Source organism: Schistocerca americana, chromosome 4 (genome assembly GCF_021461395.2).
Source record: "Schistocerca americana isolate TAMUIC-IGC-003095 chromosome 4, iqSchAmer2.1, whole genome shotgun sequence".
Lineage (NCBI taxonomy): Eukaryota > Metazoa > Arthropoda > Insecta > Orthoptera > Acrididae > Schistocerca > Schistocerca americana.
In genome coordinates, this window is record NC_060122.1 from 639972274 (window position 1) to 639991287 (window position 19014).

Sequence of the window (19014 nt, forward strand, 5' to 3'; positions counted from 1 at the left end):
CATAACAGCAACTAGAAATTCAACGTCATCTTGTATCCTTCCACAGTCACTAAACTATGACACCTTGCTGGACACCACAGCATCATCAGCTAGCAGCCACAGATTGCTGCTCTTCCTGACCATCAGATCATTTATATATACAGAGAACAAGAGTGGTCGTATCACCCTCCCCTGGGGAATTCCTGATGATACCCTTGCCATCAAGGGCATCTTAATGGGTTCTATTACTTCAGAACTCTTTGAGTCACTCATGTATCTGGGAAGCTAATCCACATGCTTGGACCTTTGTAACAGTTTGCTATGCAGCACCATGTTGAACGCTTTCTGGAGACAAACTACCTGTTGGCTTCTGTCTCGGGTTCTTCAACTGACATTCTTCTGATGATTTTTCTGCTGTTTCACCAGTATGAGTGGCTGGTATTGTCAAAGATTCACTCTCCCCCCCCCCCCCCCCCCCATTGCAGTTGGTGACCTGAAGCCAAGCTCGTCACTGCAAACTATATGTACCTGTCGCACCAGTGCGTAAGGGCTCCTCCACAGTCATTTCTGGTACAGTGCTCTTGCTACTTGTGACAGTCATTCGCTGCAGCACGGGAAGCCAGGATCCATTTACCTTGAGGCCTTCTTCTTTCTTGTTGAAGCTATTCTCTTGTTCATGTATTTTTATAGCTTCTCTTGACAAGTAGGTGTGATAGTTCTTTTCTACAGCCAGAACATCCTCATCATCAAATTTTACTACATGGTCGGTCTCACACAGTGCATGCTCTGCCACAGCCAATTTCTCCACCTGCCCCAACCTTTCCGAAAATCTGGGAAAATGCTGTCTGCCTGTTGCCTTTCATCCATGGTTTGCAAGATATGCAAGAAAAGGCCAAGCTGAGTTTTACACTTGAGATGCTTTATAGATCTGTGCTGCTTTGTGGACAAAAGCTGTCCCATCTCAAGGAAATTTATTATAGTCGTACTCAGAATATGCTAAAGAATACTCAGCAAACTTATGTTAAGGGTATTGCTATGTAATTTTATGGCTCTGTTCTTTTACCCTTAATATACACAGCAATAACCAGCACTTTTCCCTGGTTGTTTGGGACTTAGTAGTAAGTGAGAGTTGTGTGGTAAATACAAGCTAAGTAAAGGTTCAATGCCATAGAGTACTTTTTGTAAAACCGAACTGGCTCCCCTCTGGACTGGTATTTGTTTGTTTTTACCTCCTTCAATTGCTCCTCTATGCCAGGAATGCCCATTACTTATGAGAGTCTGTGCAGTGCCCAAACAATGTTATGTTTGTTTGATCCACCTGTGTAAACAGTTTCTTAAATATGAAATTTAATGTTTCAGCTTTCATTTTGGTGCCTTCTGTGGTTATACATGATGAAAATCTGTGTTTACCTTTTACCTACATCTACATCTACATCTACGTGATTACTCTACTATTCATAATAAAGTGCCTGGCAGAGGGTTCAATGAACAACCTTCAAGCTGTCTCTCTACCATTTCACTCTCGAACAGCGTGAGGGAAAAACAAGCACTTACATTTTTCTATGTGAGCCCTGATTTCTCTTATTTTGTCGTGATGATCATTTCTTCCTATGTAGGTGGGTGCCAACAGAATGTTTTTGCAATCAGAGGAGAAAACTGGTGATTGAAATTTCATGAGAAGATCCCGTCACAACAAAAAACACCTTTGTTTTAATGATCACCACTCCAATTCATGTATCATGTCTGTGTTTACGATAATACAAAACAAACTGCCCTTCTTTGTACTTTTTCGATGTCATCCATCAAGCCCACCTGATGCGGATCCCACACTGCACAGCAGTACTCAAGAATAGGGTGGACAAGCATGGTGTAAGCAGTCTCTTTAGTAGACCTGTTGCACCTTCTAAGTGTTCTGCCAGTGAATTGCAGTCTTTGGTTTGCTCTAGCCACAATATTATCTATGTGATCATTCCAATTTATGTTATTTATAATTGTAATCCCTAAGTATTTAGTTGAATTTACAGCCTTCAGATTTGTGTGACTTATCACATAATCGAAATTTTGTGGAGTTCTTTTAGTACTCATGCAAATAACTTCACACTTTTCTTTATTCAGGGTCAATTGCCACTTTTTGCACCATACAGATGTATTATCTAAATCATTTTGCAATTCATTTTGGTACCTGATGACAATGCAAGACAGTAAATGACAGCATCATCTGCAAACAGTCTAAGATGGCGACTAAGATTGTCTCTTATATCGTTAATATAGATCAGGAACAACAGAGAGCCTACAACATGTCCTTGGGGAACGCTGGATATTACTTCTATTTTATTCAATGACTTTCTGTCTATTACTATGAACTGTGACCTTTCTGACAGAAATCATAAATCCAGTCACACAACTGAGGTGATATTCCATAGGCACAGTTTGGTTAGAAGACACTTGTGAGGAACATTGTCGAAAGCCTTCTGGAAATCAAAAAATATAAAATCAATTTGACATCCCCTGTCAATAGCACTCATTATTTCGTGAGTTTAAAGAGCTAATTGTGTTTCACAAGAATGATATTTTCTGAATCCGTGCTTATGATGTATCAATAAATCATTTTCTTTGAGATACTTCATAATGTTTGGATACAATATATGTTCCAAAACCCTACTGCAAATTGACGTTAGTGATATAGGCCTGTAATTCAACAGATTATTCCTACTTCTCTTTTTGGGTATTGGTGTGACTTGAACATTTTCCAGTCTTTAGATACAGATCTTTCTGTGAGCGAGCAGTTGTATATAATTGCTAAATATGGAGCTATTGTCTCAGCATACTCTGAGAGAAACCAGACTGGTATACGATCTGGACAAGAAGCCTTGGATTTATTAATTGATTTAAGCTGCTTTGCAACACCGAGGATATCTACTTCTATGTTTCTCATCTTGGCAGTTGCTCTTGATTGGAATTCAGGAATATTTACTTTGTCTTCTTTGGTGAAGGAGATTCAGAAAACCATGTTTACAAACTCTGCTTTAGTGGCACTGTCATCAGTGGCTTCAGCATTGTTATCACTCAGTGAAGATATTGATTGTGTTTTGCCACTGGTGTGCTTTATATGGCCATAGTCTCTTTGGGTTTCCTGCCAGATTTCAAGACAGAGTTTCGTTATGGAAATCATTAAAAGCATCTCACATTGAAGTATGTGCTATATTTTGAACTTCTGTAAAACTTTGCCAGTCTTGGGGATTTTGCATTCCTTTAAATTTGACATTCTTTTTCTTGCTGCTTCTGCAACAGCAATCTGGCCCATTTTGTGTACCATGGGGGATCAGTACCATCACTTATTAATTTATGTGGTATGTATCTCTCAATTGCTGTCGATACTATCTCTTTGAAATCATTCCACTACTTTCCTACGATTACATGATCAGATCGGAAGGAGTGAAGACTGTCTGTAAAATGGCATTAATAGCAGTTTTATCAGATTTTTTAAATAGATATACTTTGCGTTTCCTTTTGATGGTTGTGGGTGTTACGGCATTCAACCTAGCAGCAACTCCCTTGTGGTCACTAATCCCTGTATTCATCATGGTGCTCGCTATTTGTCCAGGATTATTTGTTGCTAAGAGGTCAAGTATGCTTTTGTAACCATTTGCGCTTCGAGTGGGGTCATGAACTACTTGTTCAAAATAATTTTCTGAGAAAGCATTCAGTACAATTTCGGATGACATTTTATGCCTGCTGCCAGCTTTAAATGTATAATTATTCCAGCATATTGAGGGTAGATTGACGTCTCTGTGTGAGTGGCGTACCTATTTGAAATGAGACTCAAGTTTTCTTTGAACTGTCCAGCAGCTATATCTTCTGAGTCGGGGTTGATAAAATGATCCAATTAATAGTTTAGTCTGATTGTCAAGTATAACCTCTATTTTGCAGGAACTATCTACTTCAATTTCACTACAAGGCAAACTTCTTCTGACAACAATAAATACTCCACCACCAATTGTATTTAATCTATTCTTTCTGACCACTGTTAGATCTTTTGAAAAAAATTGTGGCTGAACTTATTTCTGCTTTAGCCAGCTTTCTGTACCTATAACTATTTGAGCTCCAGTGCTTTCTATTAGGGCTTGGAGCTCTGGTCCTTTCCCAACACAGCTATGACAATTTACAATTACAATACCAATTGTTTCCACAACTAACTTACTGTGTTTTAACTGTCCCCTTTTAGATGGACACCCTTTCTGTGGTTCCCTGAGATCCTCTAACCTAAAAAACCACCCATTCCCTTCCACACAGCCCCCACTACCCGTGTAGCTGCTCCCAGCGTGTAGTGGACTCCTGGCATATTAAGCAGAACCTGGAAACCCACCACCCGATGGCACAAGTCAAGGAATCTGCAGCCTACATGGTCACAGAAATGCCTGAACCTCTAATTTCGACCCTCCATTTGGCTCTGCACCAAAGGGCCACATTTGGCTCTATTGGTGATGCTGCAGGTGGTGAGCTCTGCTTTAATAATGCTAGCAAGACAGGCAGTCTTTACCACTTCCGCTAACCACATGACACCAAAGGATCTCCTCCGATCCAAAGTGACACACGTCATTGTTACTGAAATGGGCCACCACCTGCAGTTGGCTGCACCCTGTACTCTTCGTGGCTTCTGGAAACACCCTTTCCACATCCAGAATGACTCCCTGGTATGCACACGGAGTGCACATTGGCTTCCTTCCCCTCCTTGGCAACCATGTTCCTAAGGGGCCCCATTACACGCCTGATGTTGGAGCTTTCAACTACCAGCAGAGCCACCCTCTGTGATTGCCCACACCTTGTGGGCTGAGAAACTTCCACTGGAACAGGGTGGACAACTGCGTCCAGCTCAGAGACATCGTCATCCACATATAATGCTCGAAATCTGTTCGTCAAACAAACCGGGGAGGCCCTACGATCAGCCCCTAGGAAAGTTTTTTGCTGCCTGCCAGACTTTTGAATGATCTTGCACTCAACCATGGGTGTGGGGTCAACCTCAGTGCAGGCAGTACCTGGGGTGGCCACAGCAGTGGACTGATCGGGGCACACATGGGACATGCTTGACATCCCTTTCATCCCCACGTCCAGCCCCCACGGTGGTGCCCCTTCGCTGCAGCCTCAAGCTGTGTGATGGAAGCCAATGCAGCTTGGAGTTCTGAGCAAAGGGTCACCAACTCAGGTTGCATCTGTACAGAGCAATCACAGTTCCTATCCGTTACTGCAGTTGCTCCTGTTTGAAGCTCGTAAAAATATAAAAATATGTAACAAATGAACAGGGTACTTGGCTTATTAGCAGCAGGAATTCGAGCTGCTCTCTCACTAACAGTCTAAATGACACTGTGCTACACTAATCAAAACAAACGAAAGCCTATACGATACGAGGGTTGATAACAACGGCGATACTGTATGCTACGCTGTTATTAAAATAAAAGCTTGTGCCTAGTAAGCACTCGAACACAAGAAATTACAAAAATAATGTAGTAACTACACAGGTATCTGTAAATAAGTTACTTTAAGCTGTTGGAAGCTCATAAAAATATATAACAAATGCATGGTGTACTCGCATTATTAGCAGCAGGAACACAAGGTGCTCTGTCTCTGACGGTCAGTCCGACACTGCTGTCCCTCATGTCAAATGCGTACCTATAGTAGTTTCTAAAAATTTTGCGTTGCTTACTTCATTAAGTGCCTCACTATTAATTTATCAACTGAAATAATGAATTTTTGAGAATATATAATGTAATTGCATATGTAATCAATCTACTCACCAAGTGGTGGCAGGAGAACAAACATAAAAAAGGAATTGGAATTTGCAAGCTATTGGAACCAGTGATGCCTTCTTCTGGCAGAAGAGTTGAGGGGGAAGGAAGAGGGGTGAAGGAAAAATGGGGAGAGTTCAGAAAAGTCACCCAGAATCACGGGTCAGCAAAGACGTACCGGACAGGATGAGAAAGAAAGATTGATTGTTGGATGCTGCACTGGATGAGATTTGAAAACCTGAGAGCTTAACTTACAAGTTAGTAAGAGCAGGAAGCTAAGTGCATTGCATATGGTAGAGGTGGGGACAGGACAAAGTAGAAGATATAGAAAGATATTGAAAACTAAAATGGATTCAAAAAAGGAATATTTACTGAGAAGAATGCTAACATGGGAGAAATTAATGTAAGTTAAAGCCAGGTGGGTGATAAGAAGCAGGAACATGTTGTAAAGCCAGTTCCCACCTGTGGAGTTCTGAAAAACTGGTGTCTGAGGAAGAATCCAGATGGCATGTGTGGTGAAACAGCCACCGAGAATGTATGTTGCCAGTATATTCTCTCTGACTATGCCCTTTTATCCCAAAACTTAACTTGGTAAACAGTGTTTACGTAATAGCTGGTATATGACGTGTCAACTCACCAGTGGCTCTCCCTCTGACAGTATATGTTTTGCTACTTACAGGGCTAGTATAGGCAGTGGTACGGCAAGTCTTATTGTGGAGATGGTTATGGGGATAGATGCCATAGGTAGGGAAATGAGTGCAGAAGGAGCATAGGGTCTGACAAGGATATTGTGGAGATTGGGTGGGCAACAAAAAGCTATTCTAGGTGTGGTGGACAAAATGTCAAACAGAATGGAACTCATTTTAGGAAGTCATAGCTTTGTTGAAGTAGCTGATTAATGCTATCAAGACCTGGATGATAGTGAGTGACAAGAAGTGTACTCATAAGTTGTCTTTTGGAGGGATCAGCATTTCCAGCATTGGATGTAATAATAATAATGTAGTGTGACGAGGGCCTCCCGTCGGGTAGACCACTCACCTGGTGCAAGTCTTTCAATTTGACGCCACTTCAGCAACTTGTGCGTCGATGGGGATGAAATGATGATGATTAGGACAACACAACACCCAGTCCCTGAGCAGAGAAAATCTTCGACCCAGCCGGGAATCAAACCCGTGCCCTTAGGATTGACAGTCCATTGTGGTGACCAATCAGCTACTGGGGGCGGACAGCATTGGATGTGATGGCCCAGGAAATCTGCTTTTGAGCTAGACTGGTGTGGTAATTAAATCCAGTGAAGGTTGCAAAAGTTTGAAAATTTCAGTACCTTTTTATATGTGTGCTCTCCTGTCACCATGTGGTGAGTAGATTTTTTTCTGTCCAGTTACGTTATTTATTCACTATTTAATTTAGTATTTACATTATACATTTCACACTGTTTGGTTGGAACACTGAAAAAATTGTTTTAGATTGATTTATAAAGAGATTGTTTTGTACTAGGTATTTATTGCAGTTTCTATATTTAGGAGTGCTCCCTCTTCAAGCTCCTCCTTTGTCTCAGCAAGTGTCATTGGCATAAATTATATGTTTCTGTTTAACATATTTTAGGAAGTCATTTAAATAGAGAATAAACTGTATTGGCTTGGGCATCGAACCCTGCAGCACACCATTATCTGGCAGTGTGTGACTCAGATATGTAATTCATTATTTTTCCATCAATAGTATGTCTGATTTCTTTACATTGTTTCTGTGCAAAATGTGCATTTTGATTATTGCGTAGGATTTCCTTCAGGTCCACTACCGCTGGATCTTCTCCATTTACCTAGAATGATGTACATAGTCAAATGCTTTTGATAGGTCCATGGCGACCCCATAAGCCTTCTGCTGCCTGTCAAGTGAACTCAGAATATGTTCAACTAAAGTGTTGATGCTGTTAGTGTTCATTATCCTTCTCCAAAACCATGTTGTGGTGAGTTGCAATTAATTCTTGAGTCTTGTTAAAACTATTACAGTGATCACTAGCAAATTCACATGAGTTTCCTTGCTCAGTCAAGCTGCTCACAGATAATAAATATATCTTCAATTCTGGAGCACACACAACAGTTTTCACTCTTATCACAGTGAGTCTTTCCAAGTACTATTGTTAAATCAACTTCTCCAGACCATAACATTGGAATTTCAGAATGGTTAGCTGCCACAAGTTTGTGCATACTAACATTGTCTACTGTATCCTTTATACAGTTTTTATTTGCATGAGATGGCACACTAGCTCCCATATCAACTTAACTGTCACTTCCATTAAAAGAACCACTGAAAAATGCCGCACTGAAGGCACTTGAGGTTCTGTTTTGTCCAAGTAAGGGCACTTACTTCAAAAATGTCCTGGCTTTTTGGTCTTATAGTAAATAAAAATTGGATGACGAATGTAGTGAACCATGTTAGCATGCATAAATCTGTGGCAGTGAATCAGACTGAAATTCCAGTGTTGTGCTCTGGAGAAATTGATTTACCAGTGTCATATGTGAATATTGTTGGTAAACTACTTCTATTAAGAAGACTGGTAAACACATTACTGTACACTTTATCAGACCACTTCAAGGGGAAAAAACACCACTATACTGCAGTGAGTGCTAGATGACATACAGTATGATGAACATAACATGATGCAGTAGAAGGTATACACTGACAAGCAGACAAATGGTCAAATGGATATGTACTGAGGATGAGCAAAGCAAAAACCCTGGGACATAAAGGCAAAGATGTACAAAGATCATGGCTCACTTGAGTCCACAGGTGTTCATTTGAGTGCTTTTAATTTAACAAATACTTCAACAATTTACTGTTAGAATTATGACAGTTGAAGTGTCTTTACTTTGTACATGGTCTGATTTTGCTCTCTGCGTGTCCACTGATGAGCACTCCTCAGAGGACCTCAAACTGCTGCCTAGCCTAAAAAACCTAAATGTGAACCCTCAAGTACTTTATCTAAGTAGTTTCCTCTGTGTAGTGCACCCTGACCTATCAAGGGAGTCATACAGTTTTCCACCCCATAATGCAGTTCCTGAGAAATCTGCAGCCAAGACCATCACAGAATTGATGGGCCCTTTGGTTGAGGCCATTTACTCAGCTCCAAACCAACAGACTTTGATCTACTCTGGATGCAATGCTGCAAATAATGAGCTCTGTTTGCATCCCATGAATGAAGTCAGCAGTCTTCACCATTTCTACCAACTGCCCACACAGGCTATGGATGACCTCAGAACCCAAGTGACAGGAGCCATTGGTACTGACACAAGACCAACTTGCAAACGGCTGCACCCTGCACCGTCAATAGCTGTGCCTCCTCCACATCTTGCTTGAGGAACTTCAACAGATATACCAAGCATATAATGGACTTCTTTCCAGGCTTGGATACTATTTACCTAATAAACCGTAAACTACTTCAGAATTTTGAGTGATTGGAAACTTGTAGGATGCAGAGCAAAACCAGATATTAAACCAAAAAAAGGTATTATTAGGCAGAAAGTCAGACATATAAATTACAAAACTTTGTTAAAAACTAGGGAGATATGCAAGATTGAAGTAAGCAACATGTTAAGGATCTCAGAAAATGAAGATGATACTTATATAGACAAAGGTGAAGTTATTTAATAAAAGTATTTAGGCAAACAACAAAATATATTGGAAGTTTGAAGATGATAAATTAAATAAGTCTTTGAATAGAACAAAGCCATTACTTAAGAGAACATGAGAGTCTCAGTCAAACAGTGATAGGAACAGGGAAGACTATACTGAATTAAAGAAAACTATTCATAAATGTGTACAAGAGAAAGTGAGATGATATAAATAAAATGTGGTTAGAAACATGACGAAAACAGTAACAAGTGTATATAAGACAAAAACTAAATGTGTGCTGTGTGAACATCACATTTCAGCAGATAGCAGATGTCTCAGTAACAATGAGGAGAAATCTGTACAAGCCTTTGAAAATTTATTTTAATATTTTGTAATAAAAGAGGTTAATAAAAAATACAAGCAAAACGTTTTTCTCCATGGATTCCAAATGAAAATTAAAATGATCTACTAACCATTCCTGTTACAAGTTATTTATCAGCAACACTGTAATAATGTGGATTGTTAAAAGCCTACTGTTCATACTGAACCTAGAAACGCCTATCAATGGCTACAAGAGGGTGTGCTAATGTAAAGATTTTTCATAAAATAAATAAACATCAGCTATTCTGCATATTGTTCTTGTTTCAATTGTATAAATATCAGCTATTTTGTATATTGTTCTTCTTCGAATTGTATTATATTCAAATAATTTGTATCTATGAATGGAGTATAGTGGATTAATTATGTTTATAGTTAAAACAGTTCACAGAAGCAGTTGGTAACTGTCACATCTTTGTTAATGTATACATTGGTTCATTGGTTCATTTCACATCTCTGAAGGTGCTTCTTTACAATAGGATCTACATAATGTAATGTATTCAGTTACTGGGAGTGAGAAGATGAAGTAAAATATCAGAAGTAACAATAAGTGTTCTTTGTTAATTTCTAAATAATTCTTTTATCCACATTTCATTTTTACTACTGCCCTCTTTCTCTTTCTAAAGGAGCTGTCTAGAAAGTTCTAAGAAACTTGCAGTTCAATATTTTTTTTTTCTTCCATCTCTTTCAGCCCCCTACAGTTTTTCTTTTTTCAACAGTAATTAATTATCAAGTGATGTTAATTACCATATTGAGGTAGCATACATGAATTTATAGCTTGTGTACATGTATGTTTTAAATGACTAAGATGAAATAACATGACATTGGTCCTTAAATTCCAGATGGCCCTTACTTCACCTACACACGGAAAGAACCTGTTGGTGTGGTTGGCCAAATAATACCGTGGAATGCTCCAGTGCTGATGGCTGCATGGAAGTTAGCTCCTGCTTTTGCCACAGGTTGTACTGTAGTGCTGAAGCCTGCTGAAGACACACCTCTCTGTGCGTTATATATTGCAGCCCTGTGCAAAGAAGTATGTATCTCCATTTCTTTAAAACCTCCTTTCACCACATAAAAGAAATAGAAAATCCAGGATGGAATGTTACAATATTTTGAAAAGGTTAGTTGCTACTCACCATATAGTATAAATGCTGAGTCGCAGATAGACACAAAAAATGATGGCAGGGTAGGGCTGGGGAAGAGTAAAGTGCTGCTTGTGGGAGCATACAGGGACAAGGTGGAGAGACAGTTGGGCAGCTAGGTGCGGTTAGGAGGTTAGCAGAAAAAGAGAGAAGCAAACACACTGTGAGTGTATTGGTGGAATAGAGGGCTGTCTAGTACTGGAGTGGGAACAGGGAAGGGGCTAAGTGGGTAAGGACAATAAATAATGAATGATGAGGCCAAGAGGGTTATAGGAACATAGAATATATCACTGGAAGAGTTCAGAAAAACTGGTGCTGGTGGGAGGGATCCAGATGGCACAGGCTGTAAAATGGTCATTGTAGTGAAGAATGTCATGTTGGGCAGTGTGCTCAGCAACATGGTGGTCCAGCTGTTTCTTGGCAACAGTTTGTTGGTGGACATTAATGTGGACAGAAAGCCTGTTTGCTGTCACGACCATGTAGAATGCAGTACCATGGTTGCAGATTAGCTCGTAGCTGTGAAATCAGTATGAGCTGTGAAACCAGTCATGTCACCCACAAGCTAAGCTGCAACCACTGTGCTGCATTCTACACGAGCATGACAATCAAAAAGCTATCTGTCCATATGATTGGCCACTGACAAACTATGGCCAAGAAACAGCTGGTTCACCCCATTGCTGAGCATGCTACCCAACACAACATTCTTCATTCCAATGACTGCTTCACAGCCTCTTCCAGCTGGACCCTTCCTGCAGTACCAGCTTTTCTGAAATTCCCAGGTGGGAACTCTCCCTGCAATATACGCTACATTCCTGTAACCCTCTTGTCCTCAACCTTCATTAAATATTGTCCTTACCCATCTAGCCCCATCACTTTTCCCATTCTAGCACTACATAGCCCTCTATTCCGACAATGCGCTCAGTCTTCCTACTTTTCTCCTTTTCTGCTACCCCCCCCCCCCCCTCCCCCCTCACTCCCTGCCCAGTCTTCCTACTTCTCAGCTTTTCCGCTACCCCCCCCCCCTCCCCCCTCACTCCCTGCCCTCCAACTAACCTTATGACTGTGCGTAACTGCAGTACCCTCTCTCCACCTTTACCATCCCCCATTATCCCCACCACCCAGTTGCTTCTCCCATTATGCACTGCTGCTCTCAGTCTGCCCTCAGATGCCAGAGATTATCATTTGTGTGTGAGTTGCATTTGTGTGTGTGTGTGTGTGTGTGTGTGTGTGTGTGTGTGTTTTGTCTGTTTCTGATGAAGACCACATTGGCCGAAAGCTCGCTTTCTGACAGTCTTTTTGTTGTGTGGCTCAGCATCTATGTTACATGGTGAGTAACAACTATCCTTTTCATAATATTGTAATATTTAAACCACATGTGAGGTGCAACAATAAAGTAATGAGACTGATTTTCTTTGCAAGACGTGGCAACCCTGCAGGCTTGCGTAGGCACAATATCTTTGACCTTGGTCTATAAGCTGCTTCTAGTCCAAGCGGCACATCGATGCAACTGCTCAGTCATGAGTTGTGCTGTAATAAGTTAACACGTGTTTGTGTCTCTTGTCACAGAAATGGAACCGCCTAGTATTGTGCAACGGTATGCTATTTCTTTTTGCGTTAAATGGGGTGAAAACGCCATGACAACATACAGTAAGCTTCAGAAGGCTTTTGGAGAGGAGATTATGTCAAGAGCTCAACTTTTTGGTGGCATAAAATGTTTAGTGAAGGCAGAACGAATATTGAAGATGAAGACTGCAGTGGACGACTATCAATGGATGTCAACTTGGCCAGGGTGCATGAACTCGTATGATCTGATCAAAGATTATCCATGAAAATGATTGCAGAAGAACTAAACATCAGTCGAAAAATGGTTAATCTAATAATAACTGAAGATCATGGTATGAGAAATATTTGTGCAAAAATGGTCCCCAAAAATCTCACACCACAACAGCGAGAAACATGGGAAAATGTGGCAGCCAATCTGTTACAGCAAATGGAAATCAATCCAGAATTGTTGAGCCATGTTGTCACTGGTGATAAAAGTTGGTTTTTTCAGTATGATCCAGAGACAAAATGCCAATGTTCGCAATGGTTCTGAAAGGGATCACCCAGACCAAAAAAAGCATGCATGTCAAAGGCAAAAGTGAAATGCATGCTTGTGTGCTTCTTTGATTCCAAGGGAATTGTTCATAAAGAGTGGGTGCCTCCTGGATGAACAGTTAACCATTACTACAAAGAAATTTTAGAAAGACTTCGTAAAAGAGTTTTTCATGTCTGTGCCAACATTGCTGATAATTGGATTCTGCATCACGATAAAGTGCCATCCCATAGTGCTCTGTCAGAACAGCAATTTTTAACCTCAAAACAAATTTCAGTGTTACCACAGCCAACTTATTCACCAGATATTGCTCTGTGCAACTTTTTTCTATTTCCAAGAGTCAAAACAGCAGTCAAGGGACACCATATATCTTGGAGGATATTACAGAAGATGAGTTCCAGAAATGTTATCATCAACTGCATAAGCACTGGAAAAAGTGTGTGCAATCAGAAGGGAACTACTCTGAAGGAGACAACACTAAACTTGACTAAAATGGTAAGCAACATTTTTTCCATGTCAGTCTCATTACTTTATTGTCACACCTCGTATACTATTTTATCAGATGTATCCTGACATTACTGGTACATGTAGTTGTAGTAAAAGTAATGTCAGCTGTGATGTAGAATTGAAATGTGGCACCTACCTTTGCAGTGAGATGCACATGTTTCACAACCAGAACTTTAGACCTTAGTTCACTTGTATATCAACTTGCTATTTTAGATGGTAAAAGACCAACAGTGGTACAATGCCCTTGTTAGAAAGCTATTACAGAAGCAAAGAGAGCTTCAGCACAGATTTAACCAAAGTCTGTGTAGATAGAAGCAAAAACTGAACAAAGCCATTATTAGCGTAAGGAGAACAATGGAGGAGCATTCATTGAGTTGGAAATAAAAAGTATGCCAACTGATCGAACTAAGAATGCTAAGAAAGTTTTGTCTTACGTAAAGTCAGCATGCCATTTAATCAATTTCTCAGTGATCATATTGGCACTGAAATGGAAGATGATAGAAGGAAGGCCGAAAACCTGAATTCAGCATTTAGAAATTGTTTCACCACAGAAGACTGTAATGTGGTCCCTCCTTTCAACCACTCCATGAAGGAAGAAATTGGTGAGAGTGAGAGATTTATGTGATGGTTTATTTCAGATATCATTTTTCGACAACAGTAATTGATGTAAACTTTTTTTTCAGGCTGGCTTTCCTGCTGGTGTTGTCAATGTTGTCCCAGGCTATGGGTCAACTGCAGGTGCTGCCATTGCTTCACATCCTGACGTTGCCAAAGTGGCTTTCACAGGTTCTGTTGTGGTAAGAAAATTGGCAAAGGGAACTAGATATTTACGATGAAGGTAGTTATTAATATCATATTTTGGATGCAATCAGCTTGCTTCTGTGGCAGAAGAGATTCCTGTAGCAAGTACTCCAAAGCGTTAGAAAAAAGTGAAGTGTGTTCTCAGTTTCAAGTAGTGTCATTCTGGCAGATGCATATAAATCTAGCATTATATTACTGATATCAGTTAAAGTTATGGTCATATATTATGAACCTTCTGAAGACCAAAAGCCAGCCGCTGTGACCGAGCAGTTCTAGGTGCTTTAGTCCAGAACCGCATGACTGCTACAGTCGCAGGTTTGAATCCTGTCTCGGGCATGGACGTGTGTGATGTCCTTAGGTTAGTTAGGTCTAAGCAGTTCTAGGTTCTAGGGGACTGACGACCTCAGATGTTAAGTCCCAGAGTGCTCAGAGCCATTTGAACATTTGAAGGCCAAACATTTGCACTGTAGGAGTCAATAAGTGTTTCACATGTAGTAATATTGTGAAAGTCTGCGCACTCTCAGAATGAGATTTTCACTCTGCAGCAGAGTGTGCACTGATATGAAACTTCCTGGCAGGTTAAAACTGTGTGCCAGACCAAGGCTCGAACTCGGGACCTTTGCCTTTCGCGGGCAAGTGCTCTACCAACTGAGCTACCCAAGCATGACTCACAACCCATCCTCACAGCTTTCATTCTGCCAGTACCTCATCTCTTACCTTCCTAACTTCACAGAAGCTCTTCTGTGAACCTGCAGAACTAGCATCGAGTTCGAGTTTCGGTCTGGCACACAGTTTTAATCTGCCATAAAGTTTCTGCTCACTCTGTTCATCCATGAGAACTAGGAGGAGGTAGATTATGATGTCCAGTTTGATTCTGATACAGTTCCACACTGTCATGTAATGATGAAAATACAATCTTATAGAATATAGGATCAGCATTGTGATTCTGTTGAGGACACCCTGCCAGATGGGGCTAAACATGTAATTCTCAGAACAGGTATCCAGTGGAACTGAAGACTTTCTAACTGGAGGAAGTCACTTAATTTTTCATAATAGGAAGACATTGCCAGAAGTGAATGTAACACATACCTTTCCCTCAACTAGGTTATGTGATCATCCTATGTTAAATTGCTCAGGACAGATGCTTAGATAAATAATGACTGTGAATGTTTCCTGTGTGGGAATACCAGTTCTGTAATCAAATGAATATTTATATGTGTTACATTGAAGTTATTTATGCTGAGGGTCAGCTACTGGTCTGTGTGTTGAACAATGACCCTCTTACATATTTGAACAATTTTCTAGCAATGTGATCTTCCTATAAACAACTTCATTATCTATGATTAGCCTCAAAGAGTTAAACATGTTGCTTGTCAGTTCATTAACTGTTGTGTTGTGTATTGTTGTCTTCAGTCCAAAGACTGGTTTGGTGCAGCTCTCCATTACCCTATCCAGTGCAAGCCTCTTCACCTCTGAGTTATTACTGCAGTCTTCTGAATCTGCTTACACTATTTATCTCTTGGTCTCCCTCTATGATTTTCCTTCTCTACCCTTTCCTATTTTGGAATTCCAGTCCCTTATGAATATTAAATATTCATTCAACAATTTCTTTTATGTCATAATACATTTCCTCTATTCTCCTCCTCATCTGTGGAGCTAGTTGGCACATAAAATTTTGTTAATGTGCTGTATGTGGGCTTTGTGTCTATTTATATTGTGTGGCAATTTTTTGATTTAGGAGGAGGAGAGCAAAATGAATGTCACTGGATATGAGTGATAAAATAATAATTATTTAAAAAGATATCAAACTGAGCTATCATTTTAAACATGTCTCTGTCAGTACCAGCGATTGATACAAATCATAATGATAGAGAGATGAATGAGTATCATCTCTATTCAAATTATTTCTTAAATGAAGAGAGTTTTGATACTGTAAAATGAAGAGAGTTTTGATACTGTATCTGCTTGAGTCTTTACTTCTTTACAGAACGTATCCATTTAATTTGTCTCCAGAGATTCTTTAGACACAGCCAACTGAACATTCTTTAATTATATATAGTAGCCAAATTACTATCCATTTATCAAGATGGCAACATACACTGCTGACCATAAAACTGAAGATTTCAATTCAGTTCAATTCAGTTTATTATCATCCATTTTATCATATGCATGATATAGGAATTGTCATATAGAAAGAAAGAGAGAGAGAGAGAGAGAGAGCATGATTTATATTTTTTACAATTAAGGGAAATAACATTTTGTTAGTTACACTTTACATATTTTGTCTTCTTTTTACATGAAAGATGAGAAAAAAAATTTACAAAGTTTATACAATGAAAAATCCATTAAGGGGAATAACATTTTTTTAATTACACTTTAATATTTTTCTTAATTAAACTTCACATATTTTGTCTTCTATTTACATGCAAGTTGGAAAAAAATGAAGGATTATGCAGAAAAATCAAAAGATGAGCACTATCTGTTTATCATAGCAAAAAAATTCAGTAACGTTATAGAAACTCTGACCTAAAGTAGCCTCTTTAATTCTTTTTTTTAATGCTTTTTATTTCTTTTGGTAAGTGTTGAACATTATTTTGGTACAGGGATTTTGAATGTATGTTTCTATGGAAATCGTGCCTGTTTCTGGTCTGATAGTTGTGTACTTCACTGTTTAGAGAAGAGAATTCTTGACTTGACTTTAGGAAACATACTGGTTCATGGATGAATAAACTAGGGAGGATCAAAATTTTTAACTCCTTAAAGAGTCCTCTACGTGGATCTCTGTAGGCAACACCCTTCAGAATATGAGTAGCTCTATTTTGGAGCTTAAAACAACTTTTTGCAAAACCTGTATTCCCCCAAAATATGATACCATATCTTAGATTACTATGAATGTAAGAGTAGTAGGCACGTAGTATTGTTTCAAAATCACAGTTTTCTTTAAGTTTTCTTGATATATAACAGTATTTACTAAGTATTTTATTCAATAGTTCAACATGTTTTTCCCATCTGAAGTTATTGTTCAGCTATACACCGAAACATTTTGTAAACAAAGTTTGTTCTATCAGACATTTCCCAATCTCTACTCTTATGTTATTTTTTGTTCCTTATGTGTATAAAGTTCATCCAAGTGGATTTTTTGTCATTTATAATTAAATAATTGTCCTTGAACCGTTCTGCTGCCTCATTCATTGGTGAAGCTATTTTTTCTTGTAGGTCAGCTTCACTAACTCCTTTACTAAAAAGGCTCGTATCATCTGCAAAAAGTACTGATTCTGCTCTTGTTAGATGGTTAGGAAAATCATTAATGAAAACTAAGAAGAGCAGAGGGCCTCAAACAGAGCCCTGGGGTACACCACAGTTTACTTTCAGATATGTTGAGTAATATTTTGTGCCATTATGTATTATTTCAACACTTTGATATCTGTTGCACAGATACGATTGAAACCAGCTGTATGCTTTTCCACGTACTCCATAGCAATACAGTTTCTCTAGGAAAATATCATGGCTGATGAGGTCAAATGCCTTGGATACATCTAAAACTATTCCACTGTTTAAGTCCTCATTATCCATTGCAGTTAAAATCTGTTCCAAGAAGTGATATACAGCTGTTTCTGTAGAGCTGTTTCTCCTGAATCCATTCTGTGCATTGGTTACAATTTTGCATTTGTTTAGGAAACTCAATAGTCTCTCATATATAATCCTCTCAATTACTTTAGCAAAACCTGAAATTTGTGACAATGGTCTATAATTTTGTATAATATATAGACAGTCTTTTTTATAAAGAGGCTTTACTATTGATTTTTTAAGTGCAGAAGAAGATGTTATGAAGCAACTGTGAAATTTACATAAAGTGTACTACTTGCTTTGGAATGAAACTAATTTGCATTTTAGGGCAGCCACTCAAAGTAGGAAGGAGTAATGTCACCTACATTCTGTAAATAAGTAAAGATATCAGAGTGGGTTTTTCATTCAGGAAACACATTTGAATGTTGTTTGTTTGTGAGAAGATCATGTTGTACCCTGTGTAAAAAGGAGAAATGTGTACCAGTGTGTGTCAGAATTTCACTGTGGTCTATCTAGACTATGGTTCATGGTTTCACAATATTGCTGCTCACATTGATCAGTACATGACAGGCATACAAATATGGAATCAGCTGTTTCAGGAGGGCTGTACTCAGTGCCATGTAGGATACTAGCAGCCCCACATGACTAGTGTCCAACAGAACAGAAGACATATTATTTACTTGACCATGCAGAATTGTGCAGCTACGTCACATACCATGAACCAGAAAATGGACTTGTTTCAGCATGATGAATAGCCACAAAGACAATGTGACAACATGTGGAGCATCACAAACTTTCAGCACAGTGACCACTGTTGTTGCCCCCCTTGATGGACCTGCAGAGAGAGATGCACTGACAGATAATACAAGAGTGCATGTTGCCTGTGCTGTCCTGACTTACCTCAATATACAGGGTGTTCAACTGCTGCCTGGTGAGCACAATCTCTAAGTCCCTCACCCATTGAAAGCATTTCATCATGGGTTGCCAATAGAGTGGCATGCAGTAACTCAGTGATGAACTGTGGCATAGAGTTGGAACAGCAGAATGACATACCTATACCTGTCAGACAAGCTCAGTTTGACTCTGAGCCTATCAGGTTAAATTTCATTGTTGCTACGGGAAGTGGCAATTCTGTGTACAGAATTTGCAC

General features: G+C 39.4%; 1 protein-coding gene across 1 annotated transcript in view; it reads left to right on the forward strand.

The window, feature by feature from the left end:
* LOC124613159 (aldehyde dehydrogenase 1A1-like) overlaps positions 1 to 19014 on the forward strand; it is a 91774-nt gene that overhangs the window by 36800 nt on the left and 35960 nt on the right. Inside the window, exons 5-6 of the mRNA XM_047141786.1 lie at positions 10595 to 10785; positions 14180 to 14293. Of these exons, the coding sequence (XP_046997742.1) occupies positions 10595 to 10785; positions 14180 to 14293 (305 nt within the window). The remainder of the gene's footprint in view (positions 1 to 10594; positions 10786 to 14179; positions 14294 to 19014) is intronic.